At 53.9% G+C, this 26,466-nt stretch overlaps 9 protein-coding genes across 15 annotated transcripts; 2 read left to right on the forward strand and 7 right to left on the reverse strand.

Annotated features, from left to right (window-relative positions):
- Positions 1 to 214: 214 nt before the first annotated feature.
- PV09_01311 (uncharacterized protein) lies at positions 215 to 2,632 on the reverse strand. The gene is made up of 3 exons (XM_016354173.1): positions 2,477 to 2,632; positions 745 to 2,418; positions 215 to 688 (listed from the first exon to the last, which is right to left on the reverse strand). The coding sequence occupies exons 1-3, from the start codon at positions 2,491 to 2,493 to the stop codon at positions 445 to 447; spliced, it is 1,935 nt and encodes a 644-aa protein (XP_016218268.1). The 5' UTR covers positions 2,494 to 2,632; the 3' UTR covers positions 215 to 444.
- A 140-nt stretch (positions 2,633 to 2,772) lies between these two features.
- PV09_01312 (uncharacterized protein) lies at positions 2,773 to 4,106 on the reverse strand. The gene has a single exon (XM_016354174.1). The coding sequence runs from the start codon at positions 3,963 to 3,965 to the stop codon at positions 2,838 to 2,840; it is 1,128 nt and encodes a 375-aa protein (XP_016218269.1). The 5' UTR covers positions 3,966 to 4,106; the 3' UTR covers positions 2,773 to 2,837.
- A 180-nt stretch (positions 4,107 to 4,286) lies between these two features.
- Positions 4,287 to 8,350, forward strand: PV09_01313. Of its 2 annotated transcripts, XM_016354176.1 has the most exons (4): positions 4,287 to 4,640; positions 4,845 to 4,872; positions 5,197 to 7,229; positions 7,296 to 8,350. In XM_016354176.1, exons 1-3 carry the CDS (start codon positions 4,464 to 4,466, stop codon positions 6,426 to 6,428), a joined length of 1,437 nt encoding a protein of 478 aa, XP_016218271.1. In that variant the 5' UTR covers positions 4,287 to 4,463; the 3' UTR covers positions 6,429 to 7,229; positions 7,296 to 8,350. The 2 variants fall into 2 exon arrangements, with proteins under 2 accessions (XP_016218271.1, XP_016218270.1); XM_016354175.1 differs by having other exon boundaries at positions 5,197 to 8,350.
- On the reverse strand, positions 6,497 to 8,803 carry PV09_01314. Of its 2 annotated transcripts, XM_016354178.1 has the most exons (3): positions 8,382 to 8,803; positions 8,033 to 8,200; positions 6,497 to 7,972 (listed from the first exon to the last, which is right to left on the reverse strand). In XM_016354178.1, exons 2-3 carry the CDS (start codon positions 8,087 to 8,089, stop codon positions 7,271 to 7,273), a joined length of 759 nt encoding a protein of 252 aa, XP_016218273.1. In that variant the 5' UTR covers positions 8,090 to 8,200; positions 8,382 to 8,803; the 3' UTR covers positions 6,497 to 7,270. The 2 variants fall into 2 exon arrangements, with proteins under 2 accessions (XP_016218273.1, XP_016218272.1); XM_016354177.1 differs by having other exon boundaries at positions 8,033 to 8,803.
- Positions 8,804 to 11,089: 2,286 nt separating this feature from the next.
- On the forward strand, positions 11,090 to 13,376 carry PV09_01315. 2 transcript variants are annotated; one of them, XM_016354179.1, is made up of 4 exons: positions 11,090 to 11,359; positions 11,523 to 11,894; positions 11,968 to 12,958; positions 13,141 to 13,376. In XM_016354179.1, the coding sequence occupies exons 1-4, from the start codon at positions 11,332 to 11,334 to the stop codon at positions 13,208 to 13,210; spliced, it is 1,461 nt and encodes a 486-aa protein (XP_016218274.1). In that variant the 5' UTR covers positions 11,090 to 11,331; the 3' UTR covers positions 13,211 to 13,376. The 2 variants fall into 2 exon arrangements, with proteins under 2 accessions (XP_016218274.1, XP_016218275.1); XM_016354180.1 differs by having other exon boundaries at positions 11,090 to 11,894.
- Positions 13,377 to 14,371: 995 nt separating this feature from the next.
- PV09_01316 lies at positions 14,372 to 17,478 on the reverse strand. Of its 3 annotated transcripts, none has more exons than XM_016354182.1 (5): positions 17,446 to 17,478; positions 16,939 to 17,239; positions 16,258 to 16,839; positions 15,043 to 16,066; positions 14,372 to 14,992 (listed from the first exon to the last, which is right to left on the reverse strand). In XM_016354182.1, the coding sequence occupies exons 2-4, from the start codon at positions 16,940 to 16,942 to the stop codon at positions 16,014 to 16,016; spliced, it is 639 nt and encodes a 212-aa protein (XP_016218277.1). In that variant the 5' UTR covers positions 16,943 to 17,239; positions 17,446 to 17,478; the 3' UTR covers positions 14,372 to 14,992; positions 15,043 to 16,013. The 3 variants fall into 3 exon arrangements, with proteins under 3 accessions (XP_016218277.1, XP_016218276.1, XP_016218278.1); XM_016354181.1 differs by having other exon boundaries at positions 15,043 to 16,173; XM_016354183.1 differs by having other exon boundaries at positions 15,043 to 16,839.
- Positions 17,479 to 19,843: 2,365 nt separating this feature from the next.
- PV09_01317 (uncharacterized protein) lies at positions 19,844 to 20,773 on the reverse strand (the record flags this gene model as incomplete). The annotated part of the gene is made up of 1 exon (XM_016354184.1): positions 19,844 to 20,773. One exon carries the CDS (start codon positions 20,771 to 20,773, stop codon positions 19,844 to 19,846), a length of 930 nt encoding a protein of 309 aa, XP_016218279.1.
- A 608-nt stretch (positions 20,774 to 21,381) lies between these two features.
- On the reverse strand, positions 21,382 to 23,484 carry PV09_01318. Of its 2 annotated transcripts, XM_016354185.1 has the most exons (3): positions 23,033 to 23,484; positions 22,804 to 22,977; positions 21,382 to 22,737 (listed from the first exon to the last, which is right to left on the reverse strand). In XM_016354185.1, the coding sequence occupies exons 1-3, from the start codon at positions 23,238 to 23,240 to the stop codon at positions 21,530 to 21,532; spliced, it is 1,590 nt and encodes a 529-aa protein (XP_016218280.1). In that variant the 5' UTR covers positions 23,241 to 23,484; the 3' UTR covers positions 21,382 to 21,529. The 2 variants fall into 2 exon arrangements, with proteins under 2 accessions (XP_016218280.1, XP_016218281.1); XM_016354186.1 differs by having other exon boundaries at positions 22,804 to 23,484.
- Positions 23,485 to 25,618: 2,134 nt separating this feature from the next.
- On the reverse strand, positions 25,619 to 26,435 carry PV09_01319 (uncharacterized protein). Its single transcript, XM_016354187.1, has one exon. The coding sequence runs from the start codon at positions 26,106 to 26,108 to the stop codon at positions 25,791 to 25,793; it is 318 nt and encodes a 105-aa protein (XP_016218282.1). The 5' UTR covers positions 26,109 to 26,435; the 3' UTR covers positions 25,619 to 25,790.
- Positions 26,436 to 26,466: the final 31 nt, after the last annotated feature.

The raw sequence follows: 26,466 nt of genomic DNA on the forward strand, positions 1-26,466 counted from the left end.
TTCCACATACACATTTTCGGCCGTAGGAATCTGTCGTTGAAAATTCGAGTCTAGTTCACGTATGGCGGAACGCGCAGCAGCTTTTTTTTTTTGACAGAAATTTTAACCACCTCCCTTTCTCCGAGGAAGGAAAGAAGAGGAGCCCTCGCAACGTTCAAATCGAACAGTTCGCTACTCCTTACCTTATTTCTCTGGTTGATCCAGGACCAACGCTATCACTCCGTACTTCGAGGATTTCGAATCAAGAATGAAGTCAAACATTCACTCGATTGTCTCGGAACGCCCGCAGTGCTGCATAAAGGTGTTTTTATGAGAAACAAAAGAAACAAAATGTTCATCAGAAGCTCCTTTGTGCACAACCAGTGGCGAAATGTGAGTATTTGTTTTTCAACCCAGAGCTCCACGCTCCCTTATGCAAATGCCTATGAACCAAATGGACTTCCACTAGTACCACTTTGAATATCCCCACCTCAATCTTCTGATAACGTGCTTCTGGCGCTCTATACCTGCCTTAATATCCACAAGTTCATCGACGTCGACGAGAAACTCCCTGAACTCGTGAGGAGGCAAAACATTGCGTGCGCATTGACGTAAGACATGCGACTCGGCAACCAAGAGGCCGTAGTCCTTGTAGTACAGTACGCCGTATTCCGAAGGATTCGCGGCGGTGATGATGCGATCAATGTTCCTGTCCAATTATCAGTCCAACTGTGTTGAACATTGAGGGATGGGTCTAACACATACCGCAGAACACCAAGGACCTGGTTTTGCCTCTTGCCCATCCGGCTGCCTCTCCTGTTCCCGAACACGCCGTTCAGATATCTCGCCACGCCAATGCTCACCAACAGTCCGGGGGTCAATGCAATGAACCCAAATACCAGCTGCTGGCTCTTCAGAAGACTGTCAATACCGCCGATTGCTACCTCAACGTCCACCTTTGTTTTCTGAATCTGCACCAGCAGCGCACGGATCAAATTTCCACGTACAGCACCCATGAAAGGCTTTGCCATATCTCGCTCATAAGCCACCAGCACCGGCGTCAAGTCTCCCTCATGGACCTTTGCTCTTATGTCAGCGATTTGCTCGGCCGACAGGTTGCGGTTCTCGTCCAGCGCAAAGTCGACTACCATTCGTTCAAGGGAATCGCGATCCCCTTGAAGTGAACGTTTTGATACGAGAGCAACCTCGCTGTTCTCGTCATGTCGAATTGTCCCGATGATATTTTTTACAGGATCCACAACCCAGTTGTACCAAAAGTCGATGCACGTAGAGCCGAATTCGCGTATCCAAGTCAGGATCTGAGCTCTTCTGTTTGTGACGATGCGTAGAATTGTGCTGGACGAGAGGAGCAAGGCCGTGGCGGGTAGCCAGTAGCGTATTAGACGGGAAGGTTGGCCGCATTCTTGAAGGCGGCCGTCGAAAGTCTGTTTATACCGGGGGAGGATAGTCTGTAAGAGGTCCTGTACGCGGGCTGCCACTTCTGCTGTAGTCAGTTCGTCAAATGCAGCGACGCCGACGTCATTTGGCGAAGCGTAATATCGATCGTCACGCGTTGTAGATAGGATGCGGTCTTCGAAGTTGTCCAAGTCTGCTTCGGGCTCTTGGGCGTGCGCCAAGACGGCGTCAATGAGGGCAATACTGTTCATGATTGCACCCTTCCATTTCCTTCCACTCTCTGTCATGTCTCTGGGACCGCTTGACAATGGTGTGCTAGTCCCATCTTCGTTCAGGGTTTCGCTGCTTAGACCTTCGCCGAGAAGTAGACCAAGGGCATTGGCATTGATTTCGCGAAGCTGCTTGAGCTTCTTCTGATTTCGACGTGCTTCGTTGCGTACCCTTGAGATTGGACTGACCACGCCCGCCTGCAGCGTCGCGATGCTTCTGTTTCGTATGCTGTCCTGCACCAATCCGTAGAACTGCCTCCAACCCTCTTCCAATCCTTGTGCCGTTCGATGCGCGCGTACATCTTGATATACATCTTTCGCCCACGTCCACATGCGCAACGGTGAGGTTTGCAGCGAATAGAGGCCAGCAGCGCTTTGCGAGGACAGTATGCCATCCCAATACCAGATGTGCTCACTGACTGCCAGCGTCTGCTCTAAGATGGTGTTTAAGACCTGCCCATACGCCTGCGCCGTTGCCTTGCTAAGCAATAACCACTCAAGCTCATTCTCATACCCAGATTCCGCGTCAGAAGACAGGTTCGCGCTTTTCAACGTGGATATGATAGTGCTTGTCGATGCAAGCGGCGTAGACGAGCTCGTGGTCGCGGACAAGTTCTTGACCAGGCGCTGAAGCTCAAGAATCCGCGGTAATCGCTCAGAGGTATGCACGTCTGCCGTCGAGAAGTCCTCTGACGGATACGATGCATGCGCAAGTTGCAGGCGATCGAGCTGGCCGTCGATGCGGCGGACTTGACTGCGGTGACATCAGTGTACGGAAAAAAAACACAAAACGGATTGCATGTGCATCGTACTCCACCACGAAGGACATGACTCAATGCGCCCGCCGATGAATTCTAATACTCTACAGAGGTCTGGGATTGGACGGGGGAAATATGTAAGAAGATAACCCCCCAGCGATGGCAGGGGAGGGAAAAAGAGCTTCCCCGGTCGGATTGTTTTTGGAGTTTGACGAGACGAAGGCAAGGTCCATGACGTCGCGCCTGTGGCGTGCAGATGCATTTCCGAGAAACATGGAATTTGGCCGGCGAACATGGCAATCTCCCGTCGCGCGCCGGTGAACACACATTGGACGAACAAAGACGAAGGGTCGTAAAGACTCATCTGATCTTGCGAAAGCTAGTCTATATCTGCCGCTTGACACGGTTTCGCCGATCAGCTCGCGCGTTGCCGTGCTTCGCGCCGCGCATCGTCGGGCAAAACCGTCGGCTTCCTAAGCACAACGTACCAGTTCGTGCCCAGCGACCTCCACGTCCTCGACAGCTCAACGACCTCCAAGCCCGACCTCTTCACGATCTCTCCTATGTCTCTGTTCCACCAACATCCGTGCTTCGCCGCGTGCCCCCTCGCCGACTGATCCAGCATCCTGTTCAACCACTCAAACCAACCCCTGCCGTGCTCGATGAGCAGCACTTTTCCTCCAGGCTTCACCAGTCCGGCGAGGCTCCTCATCAAGCGATCTGGATCATCCGTCGAGCATAACCCCAGCGTCTGCACGACTGTGTCGTATTGCGCAGCCGAGAGGCCTTCCTCCACGTCCCCGACCACGAAGCGCACGCGGCCCGTCCAGTCCTCGCCCCGCCGGTCGATGGGCCACTTCTTCTCCGCCACAGCGAGCATGCCGGCGCTTTTGTCGACGATCGTCAGGCTCCGTATTCGTGACGAAACGTAGTACTCTGCGTTCCTGCCTGTGCCCGCCGCGCTCTCCAGCACGTCGCCCCGAGCCTGTTTGACGAGCCTGCTGCGCAGCGTGTGAATCCCGTTCCAGTACTCTGTTCTGTCCACATCTTCATCAAAGTGCGGTGCGTACTCGTCGTATATAGCCGTGAGGTCAATGGGCTGCTCATCGCCTTCAGGGGCTGGCTGATTGAGACCGTTGTAGTAAAGGGCACCGTACCATCCTATCAGTCCGAAGAACGCCGTGCCTGATATGGCAATTACGGAAATGGTGAAAGTTCTCGCCCAAGGCCTGTCCTTGTGTAGGTCATCATCGTACCATGCTTTCACGCTGCTTCCTGCGGGTGAAGCCTTTGGCCTTTGATTTGCCTTCGACGGCGTTGGCGGGTAGGATGTGCCGTGTGACGGGGCTGCAGGACGCGACGAGCCTGTATAGCTACCCTTGGCAAGCTTGGGTCTCGATGCGTAGCTCCTCAAGGGCACCCGTGGTGCTGCCGGACTGATGAAGATAGACTGGGCGCATCGCCAGCAAATCGAGGGCCGGACGAAGCGCATGTTGCGCGCGAAGCTGAGAGCGCGTGTACGTATGGAGTGAGCCGAATTCATGAGACACGCATCACATCCTCGGCGGCACCAGCGAACTGACGTGCGTCGGGAGTGTGCCGCGAAAAAAGGCAAGAACACAAAGAAATAGCCAATCGCTCCGGGATAACGAGGCTCTCACAGGCGATGAGACCTGGGTTTTCGTTCACAGCTTCTGACACATCCCGGCGAGCGTGCCCACCGGCCCACGCTGAGCGTTCCGCTTTCCGCGCTCGGCCAAGGGCTCGCGCTCCAACGGCGGCAGGGCATCGACCCATCACGCCCTAGGCTAAGCGCAAGTGAACGATGCTCCCGAACACGCACACCCAGCACGCCGGCCGTCATGTCGTTTCAAATGGAAAACCCTCTTGTCCTTTGGCCTTTCTCAACTCTTCAGTCCTCTCGCGTGACCTCCCAACCGTGTCCCTCTCACAAATCGTCTTCGCCGTCTTCTCCAACGATCTGGCTCATGCACAATCGCCTTGACCTGTTCTGAAATTCGCAGCACGTCCACGGTTCATAATGTCGTCTAACCCCTCCGCCACCCCCGATCAAAAGGTGCCCTCCTCGATCCTTATCATCGGCTCCGGCGTCTTTGGTCTCTCGACCGCAGACGCTCTCTGTCGACGACCCGAATACGCAGACACCAAGATCGTCGTGGTCGATCGTTTGCCGTTCCCGGCTCCTGACGGCGCCAGCGTAAGTTGACTCAATTTCCTATCGTGTGCTAAAAGATAAGATTCACAGAAGGGTCGTGGCTGTCTTCTCTGGAGCCGGGCCGTCTGTCTCTACAAGACCTGTGCTCTCGTTTCCCTTTGATATGACCAGTTGCTTTGCACCGTCCCTCATCCGGGCTAGTTTGAGTACGTCTCTGACCATCTGCCCCTCGCACGGGGTCCGCAGATAGACACGTCGAGAATCGTTAGGGCCGGTACGTTGTGTAACATTCCCTCGTTCGTTCTTTGTTACCAGACTGCCGCTGTTCCTCATTTCGTTTCTTCCTTTGCGTTCCTTTGTCTAATTTAAAGCCAGCTCCATGAGAGGGAGGATAAAGTTATATGTGCAATCTCTGGCCGGAAGTACGTCCGGTTCTTCAACTTAAACTGGTAACGCCAGCGCCCTTTGTTTTCTTGCAAATTTCTCTCAGCTGAGCTTTAAAGTTCTTTTGAAATTTTTTTTTTTCTTCCTTCATTTATCAAACTCTAGCTCCAGCCTTTCTTTTTCTCCCACATATTAACGTTCACGCTTATAACAGACTACGCCAACGCTGCCTACGCAGCTCTTGGACTTGAAGCTCAGAAACATTGGCGTGGTGAATGGGGTGCCGACAATCGTTACCATGAGGTCGGCCTGTGCCTCACAGCAGACGCTGGTCAGAGCGAATATGTGGAGAAGAGCCTGGAGAATGTAAGGGCACTCGAATTCATTGAGAAGACACCAGCACTGGCCGAGCCGAAACCGAATGGGAAGGCCATTGAAAGTTTCTCTAGCCACGAGGAACTGACGGCGGTAACGGGAACGGGTGGAGCAAGCGGAACGATGGGTTACATCAACCGTCGCTCCGGCTGGGCAGATGCAGAGTCGTCGCTTCGTTGGTTGCGCAAGCGTGTCATGGCGTACAAACGTGTTGGCTTCCTCAGCGTGGGGGTGGAGAAGCTCGTCTTTGATCCAGAGACCGGCACAGTTGCAGGTGTTGAGCTTTGCGACGGGAACTACCTGTCCGCCGACCTGATCGTGCTCGCTGCAGGCGCCTGGTCCGGGTCTTTGATCGATCTTACCGGCCGCGTCACTGCCACAGGACAGGTGCTCGGCTACATCGAGGTCACCAAGCAGGAGGCCGAGGCGCTATCGCAGACGCCCGTGCAACTCAACATGTCCAGCGGCGTCTTTGCCATACCGCCGCCGCACCCGGAGAAGATACCGCAGCCCCCTTCGCAGATGGGCAAAGGCACGCTCTATCTGAAGATCGCACGCCACGCGTGGGGCTACACGAATCCTACTGCCATTCCTCACCCGGAGGATGCCTCCGCCGGCGAACTAACAGTCTCTCTGCCGCACACCAAGCCCGATGCCGCAAAGGCGTCGCAGCCCATTCCGAAGGAAGGCGAAGACGACCTGCGCGCTTTCCTACAGGCCATCATTCCACCCTCTTCGCCTCTCGCAGACATCGCTGACCGTCCCTTCGCGTTCACGAGGATTTGCCATTACGCCGACACTCCTGACGGCGACTTCCTCATCGACTACCATCCTAAGTATGCAAAATCCTTGTTCATTGCCACAGGCGGCAGCGGTCATGGATTCAAATTCCTGCCCGTCATTGGTGATAAGATCGTGGACTGCATGCAGGGCAATCGCCCAAGCGAGTTCACGAATAAATGGGCGTGGAAGGAAGCCGCCATGGATGAGTGGTCTCTGGACGGCAGCAGAAGCGGCTCTCGTGGTTTAATCCTCAAGGACGAGCTAACGAAAAGCGGTCTTGAATACTGAATCACTAAAGCGCGAGGAGAACCAACCAACAGCTGAGTCATCACGACGGACTAAGGGCGTAATGTGGGCACAAGAGTTCTCTTGTCCATAAGCGACTGACATTGCATTTCATTAGCATGCTACGTCTCCTAAAAAAGCATGCTTCCTTGGACCCTGTTTCTCATGATCCAGCTACTGTCACCGACCTCGATCGGGACCATCAAAGACACCAGCAACCTGACTACGCCCCTCCTTACATTCACCACGTCAATCAACGCTAGCACCTCTCGCGCGGAAGCCTCTAAGGGTATGATGAAGACAAAAAACCCATCCCTAGGGCAGTCAACTTGTTTAAAAGCAACCGGTTTCAGTCTTTTGTTCAGCCCAAAAGTAAACGGACGTACGGATTAGTATGGGTTGAGAAAAAAAACACGATGGCGTGATACCCGATCGACCGACCGGCGCCCCCACCGGACATGCTGGCCATCGTGCGAAATATGTTTTGTAATGTGCAGAAGGTGTAACGACCGAGCGTCGGTCGTGAAAGTTGGTCTAATCATCAAAATAATGACCTGAATCTCCCCTTTTGTAAAAAAAGGTCAAACTGTTTTGTCGCGCCGGAAACACCATGCAATGCCGCGTATAAAGTGTGGAGAAGAGAGAAAAAAGAAGTCATGCTCACGCCTGGTCGTAATGACGACGATGACGAGCTGAGTAGGACCATGAAGCCGACACCCAACGCTTCAGGGGGTCTTTGCAAACTATACGTGCTGTTGGTACAGACTGGTGATACAGCGGTGTCGCAGGTTTGAGAATCCACCGGTGAGTCTGTTCTCGGAAGTTATTTTTTGCTGATTGACAGCTCATGACTTGCGGAAATCACTCAAGACCGGATAGATGAGCTCAAAGGCCTGGTATATCTCTTCTCGAACCTTCGCACCAGTCAAGACAATCTTGCCACTGACGAAGATGAGGAGCACAATCTTCGGTTTCATCATGCGGTAGATTAGACCTGGGAACAGCTCAGGCTCGTAGCTAGAGAAGTTGTGATGTGTGCTGGCCAGACCCTCCAGGCGTATTGGGAACTGCACATCACAGGAGCCGACGATGTTTTGGATTTTGAAGTCGGTGAACTTGGCGTCAAAACCAAGCTTCTGAATGATGCGCGCATACTTGCGCGAGGCAAGTTTGCTATCCGACTCTGACTTTGCACCCGTGACGACCATCTTGCCGGAGGCGAAGATTAGAGCAGTGGTCTTCGGGTCGCGGATACGCATGATGACGGCAGCGAAACGCTTGGGGTTGTACTCTGCGTTACGCGCGTGCAGTGCAATCGTCTTGAGATCCAGGCGACAGCTGAGATTGACAGTAGCGACAAGATTCTGCAGCTTCGGGACAACTCCAGACGTAGTGCTGCCCGGTTGACCCGGCGTTGCGGCTGGTGTCGCGGGAGCTGGTCCATTCTGCTGTCCGCTTGCGCCGTTGACGGTTCCATTTGCCTGTGGCTGGACCTCCTGCGACGGGGTGTTCAAGTCCTGGTGCGCAGAGGGGTAGCTGAGTGAGTTCTACAGAACTTCTGTTAGCACATCAAAGGAATGCGCAAAGAAGTAGCATCAAGTGCTTACTGGTGCCACAAAGTTCTTTGCAGCCGCAGCCGTGGTCGGGTGCGAAGTTAAATCCATGATGGCGACCAAAGCTCAGATGACGCGTCACGCACAGTGGACGACGGCGGGTTTGTGGCACGAGTAAAGCTTCTTGTTTGTTTTTATTTATGTGGCCGTTGGAGGCAGTGACTAGATAGACAGGCGCGGTGTTAACCAGCGGCTCACGTTCAGGTGTAGCTTCTAAGGTGACGGAAGAGGTCGAAGTGATCGCGGCGCAAAAGTGATCGAAAGCTTGGGCTTCCGGGCGTCGATAGATCGCGTCGGCCCTATTATGAAGAGCAGTGACAGGCAGTGGTGTGAGGTGTCGTACCGACTATGCCAGAGCAGCTACTCAAAGTGTCCAGCAAAGTATCAGTCGCTGCGACGACGGCAAGCGCGTAGACAGTAAGGATCAGGTGTGGCGACCTTAAAGAAACCTTTCGCAGAGAGCCTTGAGAGGACGATGCGAGAAGGGTTGATCGAGGTCGTCGACAGTAAGTAGACGATGAGAGAGAGAACGGTTGCCTGGAGGGTTTTGCTCTCTGTTATGCCAAGACCGGCGTCTCGGGAACTTTCCAGTGAGCGCAAGGCTACTAAGTAGAAAACAGAGAGCGCGCGAGAGAGCTGATTACAGGAGAATTGCGCAAAGAAGCTGGTCAGGCTCTCTTGCGGTGAAGCAAAGGTTGGACTGGGGGGGAAGAGGGTGATGACGGCGTCGAAAGGAACCGTGCGCAAGCGAGAAGGGCGGAAAAAGGTGACAATGCAAGTGGGAGGCCACCTCCTTAAGTACTTGGCCCGACTGTGAGTCAAAGCGTGTGCCACTAGTCCCCTTCCGGTCAAGGCCAGGTAGCCTTTTCGCTAGTGCGGCTTAGCGCCAGTCTCCTTACAAGGGCTGTAGTTTCGCGCCAGAATCTCCTCGAAGAACACTCGTGGCTGCAAGCGAGGCGTTTCCATGCTAAACACCGTGATTCCCTCTGTCTGCGCCCCCGAAACAGGCCTCCATCACCGCACGCCAGCTTTGCTTACTTCAAGATGAGCAGCGGCGGCATAGCGATCGTGTTTGACCGTAGACGGTAGTAGCTTCCTCGCGAGACTCGGTCATTTTCGTGTCTATTTGTGGCTCCGCACCTGCCCGCTCTGTCGCCGGTCAACACTGCCAGAAAGAGTTGCCACGGCCATCTGCCATCATTCACGTCTGCTGTCTGCTCGTCGGGTCAGAGCGGCCTCGTGGCGACGAGAAACATTAGAGTGGGCGATGCGGATGACGGGTCATGAAGCGCAGACTAAAAAGAAAAAAAAATTCCTTCACTGGTGCCCGACCTGTCTCAGCCGACGATCGCAACATCGCGTGCCGAGTTTTGGGACCCAAAGCAGATTTTTGCCAGAGCCACTCCGATCTGAGCCAGGGTTTTCGCCCAATGCAAACTCGTATCATGCGACGGGGTTATCTGCTGCACCACGGTCATTTGCCATGCCGCTACTGCAAGGCTGGCCCAGCTTGTCGCTGGCTGGCTGGTCACTTCGCCGTGCAGTGCTGCACAGCACTCCGTACACCTGTTCTTGTATGGGCCTACCGTTTGTGTCCGATCTTGTCGCAGCATTCGTGGCCTCTCGCTTGCCCTGCCCAATCACCAGCCTCAACCGCGCGTCCGGAGCATTTTCCACCTTTGCGTCGCCGCACGCTCGGTTCTTCCGCTGTACCAGTCTGGGCAGCACGCTTACAAACGGATGCTTGTACCACGACCACACGTTTAGCAACAGCCTAACTGTGCGCAGCTTTCGTTCTTGTTCTCAGCCTTGTCCTGACGAACGAGCGAAACTCCAAAACACGTATGCCACGCCCGTCTGTGCCAGAACCGAACGTGTCGCTTTGTCAGCGGGAGTGTTCGAGTCACGTCGTGGTCGTCGACTGCGAACGCAGAACGGACACGTCCGACCGTCGGAAACACAGCCGCTCTGGTCACCTCGACTTGGTATCCCCGTGAACGAAAGAAAGGAATCTCGGTCGGCTTGCGAAGCGCTTCGTCGGTCTGCTGGGGCCTTTTCGTGCCGAAGCTCGCGAGCCACATCCTAAGCGGTATGGCCAGCCGACCGTAGTCGCACGAACAACAGCGCACTCGTCAGCCAGGAAGAGCGAAACTTTCGGGGAAAACTCAAGAAAAAAAAAAGGCAAAGCAAACGTGAACACGCGCAGGACTGCTTTCTCCACGAGACCGAAAATCTGGGGATGCTTAGCCCGCACCCGCCGATCGCGAAGCACGCCCAACCAGCGCTGCGCAGTACAGGTAACAGCAGCGCAGTGCTGTGTCGTCTCCGTGACATCATCGCCCAAAAATGCCAGCTCACCAAGATTACTGACGCAACGATCTCGATAGGTTGCACATCCCGTTCCTGCAACCTTATCCGCAAGCCGAGCTGGTGAAGGACGTCAATAACATGGAAGAGACAGATTGCGGAACATAAACTGAACTGCCTGGCACTTGGGGCGCGTCCTGTTTTGCTGACCTGGCGCTCCGGATCACCGATTCCAGAGTTGAGACACGTAGAGCGACGGCAGTTCATCGTTTCATGGAAGCAGTGCCACGTCCGCTACTAAGAAAAAGCATTCCCTCTAGCTATCTCCGCAGCTGCAGCCCAAATAAAGTCTCGGCGCCATCCGAATGAGTTAGTGTTGTCTGCACGGCGAGTTACATCTCACCGTGGATCTTACCTCCTCTTTGGTTCCCCCCTTTTCTTGCACCGCAAGAAGATAAGCTCCCGCGATGAGCCACTCATCCCACGATGTTGCACCACGCGCATCCTTCTGTCTTGGCGAATGGGTCACAGGCGGCCTCAGCATCTTCTCGGACTGTGCTGCTCGGCCTCATGGGCTTGCTTGTCTACGCCAGTCACAGGCCGCTCTGAAATGCCACGCGTAAGTCCCAGCTGTAGCTATCTGCTCTGCTCTACCGTGCTGTGCTGAGTGTGTGCCCCGCACGCACGTACGCACGCACGCATGCACGCACGCAACTCGTCAGAGAAATGCTTACCATGTGCAAGAAAACTCTCAGCTCTGCCCACCCCTCCCCCTTCCTTCAGCTGTTCAGCTGTCCACTGAGAGCGTCTCCTGGCCCCCATTTATTCGCTGACATCTGCATTTTCTCCTCCTCCTTCTTCTTCTTCTTCTTCTTCTTCCTGTGTTCTCCTCGGTCGAGCTGCGCACTTTAGAATTCTTTTAATTTTCACTTGTTGAGCTCTTGTGACTATCGTCTCCCCGTTCGAACAAGAACAAGATCCAACCAATGAAGAAACTTGTGGTCTGCTGCGATGGTACGCTGCTTTGCTTACTTCTACGCTCGCTACGCTACTTCTCATTCTGTCCAAGTGATTTTGTTCTGCCCATGTCATGTGCTCTATGTTCCGCCTTAGCCTCCGTGCTTGCTGCGGAGGACGAATCCTTTCGCAAATCTTGCGGTATTGATACATAGCACAGGAACATGGATGGACGCAGACAATGAGAAAGATCCTGTTCTGCAGCCGCCGACAAATGTGACGCGTATCTGTCGCAGTATTTCGCGCGTGGATACCAACGGCAACAACCAGATTGCTTACTACCAAAGCGGTATTGGCACAGATGACATATATGACAGCATCGTTGGCGGCGCCACGGGCATGGGCCTCGGTGAGCATATTCGAGAGGCTTACCACTTCCTGGCGCAGAACTACGACCAGAAGGCGGCGGACGAGATTTACCTCGTGGGCTTCTCCCGAGGATCTTTCACTGCTCGCAGCATTGCTGCTTTCATTGACGCAGTCGGCCTGCTCACCCAAAAGGGCATGTTGTACTTCTACCCAATCTTTCAAGGTTCGTTCCTCCCGTGTTCGCAGGTCTGGTAGTTTCGTGGTCTGGAGGCTGACCACTGGGATGGTTTTTGCAGACTGGGAGAATCAACTAAAGCCGCTGAAGGACTGGAAGCCCAATCCCAATTATCCATGGCAAGGTCAACGACCAAACTTGTACAGCAACGCGGCAGAGTATACGAATGAGCTGTTCAAGCGAGGCATGACCCGCAAGGATGTGCGTATCAAGGCTGTGGCTTGTTATGACACAGTAGGCTCTCTGGGTATCCCCAGGATCGGTATTTTCTCGTCAGGTGTACCTCCTGAGATCAGCCTAGACTATGCTTTTGTGGACACCACCGTCCCGGACAAAGTCGAACATGCCATCCACGCACTGGCACTGGACGAGATGCGCAAGCCCTTCTCGCCAACGATTTGGGAGCTCCCCAATCCAAAAGAAGGTCAAACACTCACTCAGGTCTGGTTCCAGGGCGCGCACGCCGACGTAGGCGGCGGATACGACGACCTGCGCCCTGGTGACATCACCCTTGCCTGGATGGTCAGTCAGCTGTCCCCCTACCTCACGTTTGACCTTGAGGTTCTGAAGCTGCAATTACATGATCCAACCGTGCCTGCGGCCAAAGACCCGCGCTCGTGGGGACTGGGGCAGATCCATGACGAGTTCAAGGGCAAGATGAAGCTCGGCGGCTGGTTGTACCGCACTCCGATGGAGTATCATCCGTACGACCATAACACAGGCAAGGAAATCACGAGCCGCAAGCTCGTGAACACGTGCGAGAAGGTTCACTCAAGCGTGCGCATCCGCATGGGCGTGCCGGGCCTGGGTCTCGAAGACAAAGGCACGTACAACCCGCCCGCCCTGGAAGGATGGAAGCTGTCTGGAACGTCTGCTCCTGCGCCGGGCAGACCACCTCTCTCGCTCCAACAAATCTTGGAAGGGCAGAAGAGCATCGTGTGGAAGAAGGACGACCTGGTCATGCAAGAGGAGCCTCTCTCCCAGCTGGAGCTGGACCTGCTCAATCAGTACGTGCCCAAACTTGAGCCGGACTTCTTGAGCATCAAACCCAAGTAAGGCTGCTCCTTTCCCCGTGGATTTAGCTCTCTTCCTGTTTTATCCTTTTTTTTTCTTTTTATTTTCATTTCATTTTTCTTTACCCTGTACCCTCTTCCTCCCGCTCCTTCAAAAGATACAAAAGAAGGGGGAAAAAAAAATACCAATCGCGTAATTTCCAACCCGCTGATTGGTGCAGGGAGCACAAGTTGACGAGTGCTTTTCGAGGCCTGGAAAAGGACGTGCAGAAGTGGCTTCCGAACATATAGCCGCGTCGTTTCTCGGGCAAGAGCGAGACTGGTGGTACAAGAATACGGGGCACTGGAAGAATTGGAATTCCGAAGGTGCGAGTGAGATGTGCAAAAAGTTCAGTCTTCTCGCGGCGTAGCAGATTGGTTAAGAGGACGGTGAAAAATTATACTTCAAGAAATCCTTTTTATTTATTTGTCTCTTCCTTTCCCTTCTTTTCTTTCCTTTCGGTCTGGACATAGGTGGAAGGAAAACTACAACTGGTTTGTGAAATGGTGCAGCACGACGGGAGTGTGATCGTTCAATCTGGAACGGCAGAACAGACGAATTGAAATGGGGGGGGGGGGGGGGGGGGGGGGGGGGGGGGGGAATTGACGAGAGTCACGTAAGGCAAGACAAACAAGCACAGCGACACGACCTTCATTTGTCGATGTACATCATTACGGATCGTCTTCAGCGTGACCAAGATGATGCTGTCGTCGTCATCGCCACAAGGTTCCAAGTTTCTCGCCACCGCGCCGTAAGCGGTCAAAAACAGATCGAGGTACTTTTTTTCCCCGTATATGTCGCACGCTGCCCGACGTCCCAAAGCAGTCACTGCCGTCCAATGATCAAGATGACTGCGATTACTTCGAGACCCGGAGTGAACAGCTCTTTATTCTGGCCCTTGGAAGCATGAGGGGCAGGCTCGATTCGGCCAACAGTCCGGAGATGCCACATGGGCGCGTCTGATTTCGGCCATCGACAAGGTGCAGCCTGATTACTGACCAAATGCTCGGCATGGGTTCACACGCGAGACGGGGTGCGTCACGCACGCTGCTTTGAGCATTCTGCGAAGCTTGGCGCAGTTTGATCCCGCATCAGCGAGATAAAGAATTACAATTGTCATACGATGGATGAACGGGTTACGAATATTTGACTATGGTCTGGGTGAGATGTTCACAAGATCAGAGCACCGGTCGGGTTATCAAAACGCCATCTTGAAGAATCGCTATCTCATCGAGAGATTATGGTAGCCAGAGAGCGGGGACGCGGACGGAGGGCGTCAGAAGCGGGAAGAACAGAAGACACATCCAAGATCGCACTTTGACAGGGCCTGGGAAAAAACCGAGCTCGTGCTTTTCCTGCCAAATCAGGACATTGGTGAATAGGGATGGGAGGGCGGAAGTAGGAGAGGGGGGGGGGGGCGGGTTTGTTCATTTGCGCTGGCAGGCCGCCCGCGTTAGGTGCTCGGTAAAGAGCGTCTGCTTTCCCTGATCGGGGCATCTGCTATCGTATCGTGCGTATTATTGCTTCGCTCACAGCTTCATGCTGATGAAGGCGCTCTACTTGCCCTGTCGTCCCGCACGCATGGATGCCTCACTCTCCTAGAACGGCACTTCGCGGCAACAAAGACTTGGTCCTACATAGCAAAGCTCTGGCGTCGTGTATAGTAAGCAAATGAATGCCCGGGTGCCCGGGTTGGTGTTGCAAATGCGTACAGACCGACAGGCTTGTGAGGCTTGCGATCCCGTCACTGAGTGAAACCAATTCAAGGGACTGCTGATGGTCTCGCTCTCGTCCGAAGCTTGACGTTGGTATCTATCGCAGGGTGTCCTCCGTGCGGTGAGAGCATTCGCATCGCTTCGCAAGTCCACATGGCGCCTAGTCAACGTGGTTGTAACGTTGGGTGCAGACCACCTGCCATAACGAGTGACTTGGTCTTCTCTCGTGGGCGAGAACCTGGGCCGCGTTGACGTTAATGGCACGTTCATTTAGTTGAATGGGCTGGATGTGTGTCACGCGAGAGTCTTCGCCCCGTACTGGCAGCTATTAGTTTGGAGACAACATTGAAAGCCAAAAGCAACCGCACTGTGTTTTTCGACCCCAATCCCAACGCCTGTCTCGTTTCTAGAGAGCCCCACGGAGAGGCGCTGGTGGCTTAGAATGCCGTGGTAATCTGTAAGCAAAGGAAAAGTCTTCTTTTTCTTTTGGGCTGATCTGAGTCGAAATATCGCATGACAGTCTGCTCACAAATGGTCCTTAGCTCAGCCATCAAAAAGCTCGAGCCTGCGTGACTAATCATGCCCAGGACATGGGGGAAATTTCCTCCAACCACTGCGGCCCATTCCACCACCAGACCCCATGCTTCTACCAACTCAACTTTGCCAGTCACCCAATAACACGGCACTACAGCCGAGGAGGATGTAGTCATACATGAATCAAAAGCTGAGCTTTACACCAATAATAGCAACAATGGCATCAATACACGCCCAGGAAAAACAAACGGGAGACAGATTGCGCGAGGCGGATTGAACGCATTGCCACACATGCACGCAGAACAAGCAAACGGATATGCGTACACCTACTGGATCGTTCCAGTGTTTCCACTCTTCTCGCTTCGTGACCCGCTCTTGCTTTGCATTCCTCGATCGCAGCAATTCGGCCTCCTTCCCGGTCCCCCAAAGAGCAACGCGAGTGGAAATAAACCGCGTCATGACATTACAGAAGTGTGTGCGCCAAAACAAAAACGGTCGACATGTAAACATGCCCATGGCCGACCTGATTTTTCCGGGCCAAAAGTGACAACGCCAGTTGAACGCCTATTCGAGTTTGCACTCCCCCTAGCCGAGTAGTATAGAAAAAAAAAGCGTCGGGCTGATATCGGAACCGCTTCGCTTGGATGATGGAAATAGGTAAGTGCGCTCATAGAGAGCCATGCAAACCGGGAAAACGATGAGAAAGGTGTACCGGGGAAAATCAAGGTATCGGAACGTAAAGATTCAAGGGGCGTGAACGTCGTTGCAAGGGGTGAAGATTTCGCGAGAATATGGAGGGCGAAAGTCACCCACTCGCGTCTCTGGATGCTTGGTTCGGGCTACTGTCCGTGGGCTGCACTTTTGTGAATGTCAGCGAAAGCCTGTATTGTGGAGGAATGACTTATTCGGAGTTAAGGAAAGTGGTTTATGTGCCAGAAGTGCGAGGTCGAACCGGCGCAAAGATACTACGAGTGATGTTACGTTGGTCGTGTCGTTGCGACGGAGATGACGACAGACGGGCAGATACGAAAAGAATCAACATATCGCACCTTTGACAATTGTTTTGCGATCCTCTTGCTCTTGATCGTTCGAGGCCGCCACAGCGGCGGCCTGTAATTGACTCTCCAGCATAGGTGAAGCCATGTGTGCGGTCGGCGCCGACGACGTGGCGATCACGGGTGGACCGCGCGACAGGTCAATTGAGTCCGGCGGGGGTGGAAGTTCGGTATGTGACTCGAGGAGACGGGCTTGCAAGGTGATGATGTACTGACGCAGCTGGAAATTCTCTTTCTGTATGGTCTCGTAGTTCTGTGCAAGTGTCTGATGCTCTTTCACTTGGTCCTTGAGCGACTGGATATACTGTTCCTTGCGTTGGCGGAATGCGCGCTGGGCTGCGCGATTCTGGGCGGCTCGCTTGGACGTCGATAACTCGCGCCTGCCCCTGCGAGTCTCGGAGCCGTCAACTTCCATCTCGTGAAGCGGTACTGGCTGTCCAGGACTGCCGCCGATTGCTGGATCTATGTGGTGGTGAGTGGGCGTCTGATAGCTTGAGTGTATGTCTTGCAGCGTCGGGCTCGAGGCGGGCGGAGCTGGCTGCCCAGACTGGGCGGCTAGTAGATGTTCGCGCAAGCCTTTATTCATATTAGCAAAGATGTGGCCCGTAGTCAAATCTGACTTTCCGAGCGTTATCATGGACGGGAGCAGAACAAGGGAAGGCCAAGATTACTAACTCATGATATTGCACAGCTCCGGGCAGGCACGCTACGTCAGCAAAAGGATAAGCGCGTAGTCTGTTTCAAGCAGGACAGAGGGGGCCACACGAGAGTCGATGATTACGCTAAATAGCACAGCGAGGGAATGGTGCCAATGGCGCGTGGTATTAGAGGTATTCGAGGGCCGAGTGAAGCGGTGTTTCGGAACCCAGGCTGAGGGTACCTGTGAGGGTGCGGGTAGGTGGGTGTCTGGGGCGGCGCGTCTCGGCTGGGTTATGCGAACTTTATGTCAGAATAATGGGTGCCGGAGCGGGCGGGACTAGGACGTGCAGTTAGAACGATGTGAACAGGTCGACTTATTAATCGCGGCCAAGCGTGGCCGTAACAGAACACATGACGGCTCCGAGACCGACCCGACTGGGGCTGATGACGGAGGGACGACACAAGCCAAAGCTTTGGGCAGTGGAAGGTTGACATGGCTGTGAAATGAAGGACAAAAGAGGGAAGCATATTGGGGCGGGTTACCTTAAGCTGGAGCGCGGCTGACTAAAACCTGACGATGGATGATGACTACGCGGGCAGCCAGGGCGGGTTTTAAATGCGAAGATTTTTCTTGGGGGGTGGAGAGGGGGGAGGGGCCGCGAGCGGGGGGGGCACCCGTAGCGGTTGGCTCGCTCGGCGAGGGCAGGCGCGGAGGGCGAAGGGGAAAGGCAAGAGCGCAGGGCGCTGCGAGGAAGGCACGAGGCGTGCGAGTAGCTGCGGCCAATGAGGCGCACGCGCACCGCGCAATGCTCCCTGGGGCCAGTCCGGAATCCTCAGCAGTGCCCGTAGCACGGGTCGTGCAGATACCGTAGGTCGTACACGTCGTACAGACAGCGCTCGCCGTCCGCGGCCGTGCAAAGCAGAGTCGTGCGTGCCGGTGCCGGCACGGGTCCGGCAGGAGTCTCTGCAGTCGACGCAGCCGTGGTCCCTGTAGAGGCCCTCGCACTTCCAGTCGCAGAGTTGTCCCTGGCTGTCGCTGCACAGAAAAGTGTCGCGTCTCTCTTCGTCCTGGGCCGGAGTGTCCAGCAGTGGAGATTGACCCGCTGCAAGCCCTCTCCAACGCACCAATCCAGCTAACGTAAGCGTCGGCTCTGACTAACACCACACCTTGGCCTCGCCGCTGGCCGTCACCGAACGAATGCGATCCGGCCTGCAAAAAGCGAGCCTTTCCTCAGCGACAATGCACGCTTTCACGTTCGCTTGTCTCGCGCAGCGTGACAGGACGACATCAGAACAACAGGACAGATGCTGATCATCGGCGGAGGAAAGTGAGAACGGCGAGGATGAATGGGCCCACGCCTGCTGCTGGCCTGGCAGGTCGCCGTCTCGCCGAGTTGCTCTCGCTCGGGTGTATGCGCCGAACGTCGCCTGCTTACGAAATTGACACCCAGCGCCAATCACGCGCCCGCCTGCTCTCCAGCTGCGTGAACGTAACCCAAGCCTAGCTGCTTCCAGCCAGTGTTATGGACCTCGAATCGACGTCTTGTACTCCCAAAGCAGCCTCGCTCTTGATTGCCTCCCCCGGGCGTCTCTTCCTCAGCTGCAGCGCTTGTCTATCGTATCGCGACCCTGGCCTGCCTGGGAGATATCTATACGTACTTGTTACAGGAATAGATCTCCAAGGCCTTGTCGCTCTTAGCTAACGTTGACTGGACTCTTACCAGATGAAATCCACGTTTGCTTCATCAGTCCCGTACCAGGCCATGGTCTTCGCTTGCGCGTACGTTCGTCGAGCCTTTCCCCTCTGCCTTTTCTCGCCTCTACCCTAATTTTCTTACCCGATGAGGCCATGATTGCGCACGACGGCATCGGCAGATCGTCACCTTTCTTCTCCACAGTCGAAAATGATTCCTAATGGCTGACAAATGTTGATGGGGTTCCCACGGCATGCCGTAGCTGTCGGGTCGCGGCATCTGCCATGGGCTCGCTGGGCCAGCTAGGTCAGAGCAAAAGGCCTGCCGACGATTCCGAAGCTTAAATCGCGCTTCTGACCCTCTTCGCTGCTTTGCCCGGAGCGTAGCGAGCGTGTGAATTCACCTCCTACTGTCGTTGCAGGTAGATCGCCTGCCCCCGTCGTCCAAGCGAGATGGGGGAGAAATGCGCAGGAAGCGCGAAACGACACGCGAAAAACGCCCTCGTCCACCTGGTCTGGACCGCTAAGTTTTTGTGCTGCCAGTACGCACCATCTAGTGCCATTCGACGCATGAGCCGTGCGACCTCACAATTCTCTTACATGCGTGCCGGAAATAGTAGTCAAAGCCGCAGCCCAGTCGGGCTTATCAACCTTTCCCGCTGTTTCGCTCACACAGCTGAGTTGCTCATATGTGTACTGCAATTGCAACATTTGCCGTTCCGGGAAGCGCGTCTCCCTCCATCCAACCAGCATTGTTTGAATTCTCAATTGGAAAAAAAAAAAAAGGAAAGCGAAACGGAAACTTTCCGAGGCTGCTACTACGACGATCACTGGTGCATGGTCCAGATTTGATGTGTCTGCTCCATTTCGATTCTACATCAATGCACTCATATGATCTTATCCAGCTTTGCGTGCCGGTCATGCCTGTTCTTGACCGCTCTCTTGCAGCGCCGTCGCCCAGCCTGACACTTTGCTTCATGCACGACCGTCAGCTCGGCTTTGCAGGTTTCTGCCATCCTGACTGAAAGAAACTCACTTCAACGGAGCAGTCGCGATCTTTCTTGCCTGAGGCGCTAGATTTCTCGTACGTGCCCTTCAATCTCACGCGAGCGAGCACTCCTTAGTTGTCAGTAAAAGACTATGGATTTCCACATTCCAGTTGCGGCATGTTCCTTCTGACGAGATGCATATTACGATCGATTGACTGACACAACGGTGAGCTGCGGGGCAGCGAACCCGTTCCCCAGCTCACCTCATCCTCCGCAGAATGGAAGCTGCAGATCGATAGTCGTCGTCTGTCGGCATTGTCATCATCATCATCCTGCACGGCGCAATGCGGCTGGTCCTTGCCTTCTTCTCTTCCCATGCGTGCTCAACGCTGTACGAGTCCGGGCCTGGAATAATCCTACCGTAATGATACTCTGTAACGATATGTTCATCAAAAGAGCCGGTGTCGAGCGCGCTGGCGTTGCTTCTGGTCGAGTCTCGATCGACCGTCTCGTCGAGCTCGATTTCACCGCCTCGCATCGGAGGCGTGTCGTGGATGGAGTCTGCGCCCAGCTCCTGTATCGCCACGCTCTCTTGCGGAATACTCTCTTCTGCTCGCGCAGTCGACGAGCTCCATGACCCCAATTGTGCAGCCAACACCTGAAGATGTTCCTCATACGCATCTCGCTCCTTACCCAATACACATTGATAACACGTGCATTTCCCCCCTTCGTACCAGCCCTCTATTCCCGCTCCCCGCCCCTCGGTAGCCGTGTCTTCGTGTATGTCGAACCGCCTTTCGACGTTGTGTCTCGACAGCGACTTTATGAACTCGCCGTCTCTGCGCCTGACGTACACGCTCACCTTCATCGCTTGGCCTTCAAGTCCGTCGTAGTCGGGAACAACGCTCCCGCCGCGTTCGTCTTCGAACCAAAGATCGTCTTCCCTCTCTAGCTGCAGCAGCCCGCGCATCAGCTCAATGTTCTCCTGCGCTGCTTTGCCAGCCAGAATGCGCACGCTCATCTTACTGCCGCGCGACACGTGTCGGCGGTCACATGCGCAGACGACGTACGTTTGGAAGAGCGCAAAGAACGGTCGTCTGGGCCGCGACTGAAGTTCATGCGCCTCTCTCGTCTGAACAGGATTGAACGGCGAAGTCGACAGCCGAGGCGTAGATCGCCACGGTGGCATTGTGGACGGTGGACTGTCGATGTGAGAAACCACCACGTCGCTTTTCGGTGTCGCCGCCTCCCCACGGCACGGCCGTTAGTTACGGACGATGTTGGAGACCGAGGGGTGAAGGCAAGAAGCCAGGGAAGGACAGCGGCCAAGAGCCAGCTCGAATCTGACCGAAAATTCGGCTGCTCTGCGCTCGAAGCTGGCTGGGTGAGGCGGATGGTAGACGCCGCCTGAGTCGAGCATTGTCAAGAGGAAGAGTAAGAAAGGCGAGGCAAATGTGGCCCTTCGTGCGACGCGGTCCAGGAGTAAATTCGCTGTGACAATAGAGAATTTTTTTTTTCAAAGGATACTACTCTAGACCCATTGTCTATCGAGTAATGGCTACTACGTGCACGACAGATCACTCGTGTTCATCGTTGACGGAGAGCTCACCCTGCTACCCGGCATGCAGGTGGCTAAAGGCGGGAAAGCGCGCATGTTTGTACGTCCCATTCACTTGACACTCACTCGACCATCAGAGGTCGAGCGCTTCTTTGCGTGTCCAGAGCGTCCAGAAACGCGGGCTACCGAATCGAGTCGGACATGACCTGACTCACACAAAAGAGATTTGGATTTTGGCAATCCTTTCTATCGCGAGACCTTAAAAAGTAAAACCAAACCGTGAATTTTTTTTTTAAAAAAAAAGAATTTTTAATACCTTGGTCAGAGATGTTTATGCGAACACGACATCGAAATGAGCACCAAATGAGAGCCGAGGCCAGACATCTCTCAAGGTGGTGGACCCAAAGTACTTCGTCTCTGCCTCCTTGACGTCGGCGGCGGATTCATCACTTCCTCCTCCATCTCCGGATCCATGCCGAGCAGCCTGCGCTCTACGCGCCACAACGGACATTCCGGCAGGATCCTCGTGCTCACGTTGCGATCCTTGAACCTGGCTTTCCAATAGATCTCCGGCGCGCCTCGTTCTCCGTCCGGATACTCGACAACCAGCTTCCAATCGTCCAACGCCTCGGGCTGGTAGTCGCCTTTGTCTTCTTCACCCGGGCCGCGAAGCACAAACCTGGTCCGCACCGAGGGGTGGACGTACTCATTTGTGTCCTCCAACGGCCGATCGGTCGGTTGGCCTGTATCCGGATCCGTGGCATAATAGCAGCCTGGCGTGCGGGTTTTGCTACCTCCGAGCGCGTACACCCCGGTCGACGAATTGTATATCTTCCCAAAGCTCCACGGCCGTGGCTTCTTCCTTCTTTCGCGATAGTACGCTTGGTTTTCCTCCCACTGCTGAATGATGTAGTCGTCGTACATGTCCAAGAAAGGGCTGAACTGCGCCATCATCCACGCGAGCGTTATGTCGGCGATCTCCTGATCGTCGTAGCCGCCGCCGACGTTGCTGTGCACGCCGGGAAACCAGACTTGACGCAGCTTCGTTCGACAGCCCGGAGGCCGCTCCCACACTGCGGGGCTGAAGGCCGCGCGTTTCTCGTCCAAGGCCAACGCCTGAAAGGCGTTTTCGATGTTCGGTCCCAGCTTCGTGTCATAAAATCGCATCTCCTTAGATTGATCTCTCTGCAGGCCAATCTTGACAAGCGGGTCAATGCGAGGCAGACCAAGCGAACCGACGGTATCGAAAACCCCGATCGCCTTTACCATGGCGTCAAGGTCCGTCATTCCCCTCCGCCACAACTCTTCTCTGTACGCCGGGCCCATGCGCGGCTTGTTGGGAAACGGCAAATTGGGCTCCTTGGGTCTATAATGCTTGTCGTGAGCATGTGTTACGTCCTTGAAGATCTCGGGCCAGTACGGGAGGCCTTTCTTTGTAAGAAGCCCCACGGTCCCAATCATTCCAGCTACGGCACGAACAGTGAACGCTCCTCGGGAAAAGCCGATCAGGAAGATCTCATCTCCAGGTGTGTAGTTGGTCGAAATGAAAGAGTACGCTTCCCTCACTGCGTCACCAAGACCTTCCCCAACAGCACCTGGTGCGAGAATCAGCGCTGTTCGGGTCATTGTGTTGGCCGCACTTGTCGTGCGGTCTCACTCACCCATGAACACCCTGTCCACGATCCCTCCCTGGCTTCCAACGCCGCGATGATAGTACACAATTTGGGGGATTCCGTCTCTAGATTGCGACTTGATAGCCCTGGACATCCTAGTCACGTTGCTGGGCACGGCAAGCTCCCCATTGAGCATGCCATCATCGCTATTTAGCCATGTGCCTGGAGACAATCCAATCAGCGGCAAGTCTAAAGCAGATTCAGGTGAGCGACAGACCATCGCAACATGCTATCAGTCGTTTGTAGCCTGGCCGTGGCCGTCGATCCGGACTTCGGTCAGGACGCGGGGATCTGGATCCACTGTGACTTCTCGAATGGTGTGTCCTCACTGGAACAATCAGCTCATTACTCCGCCCGTCATCCCGCCGGCTAGATCCTCCGGTGGTGATGATAATTTCCTCGGTCTCGTCGTGGTACCGGGACATGGTGCGCGGCTCTTCTCGAGACCGAAACAGAGGCACTCGAAGCTTGGTCACAGGCCCTCCGAGCTCGGATGCGTTGCGCTTAGAGTTCGACTACACATCCAGCAGACAGACTGGCCTCGCGCATATGAGACGTATATGAGAGTTTTGCCCTTATTTTATGGCGGGTGTCGGGTTTGGCGGTCCTTGTCGCGTGACTATGTCTTGAGAACAGCGGAGTGAGTGTTTTTGATTCGAAGCCTTGCTGCGGCAGCTGAGGCAACAACTAGAATTAATCACATGCTGCCCAGTCCGTGGAACAAGTTTTTGTGCTCTGGACTTCACGTGCATGCATTCGAAGAAAAAGTTAACAAGCCCGTTCAGCATATGCATCACGGCCAGCCACGCTGTCGGACGCCTTGGAAATCGTTGTGCTGGGCACCCCTTGTCCCATTGTGCGTTTGTGTGCTCATCACCTTCACGAAAACGATAACCCCCAATTAGAATGGAGAATGACCGTCGACCAAAAAGCTGCGCCTTCGACCCTTCGTTTCGCGAAACGTCGTCAACGAGTGATTCGAAATTCGATACCCGTACTTGTTTCTGCCAATCAGCAGCCATCGCGGTCAAATTAGGAGACGTGCATTTCCATTAGAAGTATTTGAACAACGCTGCCAATAACAAAAAATGGTCGTCTCTTGCGCCGCCATTTGTAGGTCGTCGTTTGGACCTCAGCCCACGTAAATCATGTGGTGATCCAAGTCTGCTTATTCCACGACACCTAAGTGATTTAGATCTATAGTGTGATTTTTTTTTTAGCATTCCTACTTCTCGCATTCTGCTAATGATGTCTCAGGTGTGTTGTTAAACCTTTGCTGTTGCTGATCACAAGACAATCTGTCTCATAATTTGGCCAGTTGGAACAGCTTGCACAGCTATCTTGGTTCAACACACATGAGCTACATGTCAAGCGTATTGCGATTGAAGAGTTTTTAGTATGGGCGGTGGGGTTCGCGGTTGACAGATTGTTCGGCCAGGAAGGGGAAGATATGCAATGACCAAGCAGTAGTGAAGCAATAGATTGGTCTTGATATACGATTTTATTTGTCTATCGGCCTTTAAACAAGAGATTCAGGAGGGGGACTAGTGAGCCAGCACAGAGCGTAGAAAGGCTACATTGAGTGCGATTCGCTTCTCCTCGAACAGAAGATGTTCCTTCATCCCATGCCAACAGCCACACATGTACAGTCACGCAACAGGCCTCGACAATCACTCGCGCCGGAAGAGCACGTCGACGGAAACCCGAGTGCGCCATGGACTGGTCCTCGACGTCGAGAGCTCGAAGAAGACGGCGGCAACACCGCCACTTGCGCGCGTCGTCAAACGGCGAATGCACATCTCTCGAGACCAGGCCCCCGTCCATTGGCGCGGTGCGCGCAAGGCCGGCGTGTGACGCACGGCAAAAGACTGCTCGACACACGGTTCCTTCGCACACGCACACACACACACACACACACACACACACACACACACACACACACACACACACACGCGCGCGCAACCTTATTTCCTCACCGTTCTGAACGAGGGAAAAAAAGTTAAAAAAAAAAAAAAGAAAGAATAAAGGAGGGAGAAGGAAGGGGTAGGGGACAAATAAAAAAAGACAGCGAAAGCACCCAAGCGCTCTTCTTGCTCGGAACCCCAAGGGCGCCGCCGTTTCTCACAAAAAGGCAGCAATTGCACGTGGCCCCACTGGCGCGTGCGCATCAGGTTTAACTTCAAAGCTTTTTTTTTTTTAAAAAAAAAAAACCCTTATTTTAGCACAACGGCTTCTTCTTGCGCGCTGCGGCCTGTACTTGTATAGATGGGCTGGGTAAAACCCACGCAGCCGGGACCGAACTCGACGGTTGCGCGCGAAGGACCACTCAAAAGAGAATGAAGAAAAAATGGCAAATTCAATCAGCCCGGCGCCGGCGTCCGGACGAGGCCGCCAGCTGGGACGTGCGAAAATCGATGCGAAGCTTTAAATCGCGTACGCGCACACACGTGTACATCTGTACATACATACGTACATATATATATATATATGTGTGTGTGTGTGTATGTGTGTGTAGATGTGTGTAGATGTGTATACAAGCGGATCTGCCAATGCACGATCGCGACGTACGTTCGCAAAAGCGGCGCCAGCGAGGAGACGCGTGCAAGCATCTTATCTTCCTTTGTTATCCCTCTCGTCTATTTTCACGCTCTAGCTTGACATCTCGCCCGTCACCTTTCGTATTCCTTCTTTCGCGAAGGAAACGAAGCGAAAGGGTTTTTGTTTTAAGTTCCTTATACAGAATCAAAATTACGTCTCTAACATATGTAAAAAAAATTTTTTTTAATTTAAAAAGAAAAAAGAAAAGAAAAAAAAAACTCTTGACTGTCTGGATTTCTCTTTTTATATTCTTGGACTGTTTCGTAGTAACTTGGTCTTTTGCAAGAATTTACACAAGCACCCGATGAAAAGAGAAAGAAAAAAAAAATTGAAATATATGTTAAAAAAAAACAACCACCAAATTGACGCCAACCTCGTTACCTCCCATGAGTTTTTGATCCCCAGCCCCTCTTTCGCCAGGAAGAAGCAAAAGCAATGATCAAAAGGGGAATGACGAAGAGAAGGAGAAAGTAGCAGCACATGGATATCAGCTTGTTCAACCACCCCCCAGCCCAACGATTCAGAGTGCTAGTTATACAAAGGCGTGCTTTCTCCCTCCACCCGCTGAAGAATGATAGAGAGGAAATAAAAAACAAACCCGTAAAAAGGAAGACGCGAAGGTGCATGCGTGGTTGGTATCGTCGTTTTTCCCACGTCCAGTCTCCCACTCTGCGTCTCCTCATGCATTGCATCATATCGCACCAAGCGCTTTTCTTGTCTTCCGATGGCCCTCTTCCCTTCCAGGGATGCCAATCGACAACAACGACAACGTTCTATAGTCACACATACAAGGCTCCCTATGCACCGAACAGACTTTATCCGGTGCGCTGTTACCTAAGCCAGCTTAGAGCAGATTTCTGGCCCGAAACATAAATCAATCAATCCATGAAACTATCGTGCATGCGTGCATGGCCCCCAAATCTAATGTTAAAAAAAAAGAGATGAAAAAAAAATGACAACATGCAGTGGCCGTCCAAAAAGTAGATGCGAGGATAGAAAGGGAATATTAGAGGGAGGGAGGCCAAAAAACCCCCCCCCCCCCCCCCCCCCCCC

The sequence above is a fragment of the Verruconis gallopava genome, assembly GCF_000836295.1.
Source record: "Verruconis gallopava strain CBS 43764 unplaced genomic scaffold supercont1.3, whole genome shotgun sequence".
NCBI lineage: Eukaryota > Fungi > Ascomycota > Dothideomycetes > Venturiales > Sympoventuriaceae > Verruconis > Verruconis gallopava.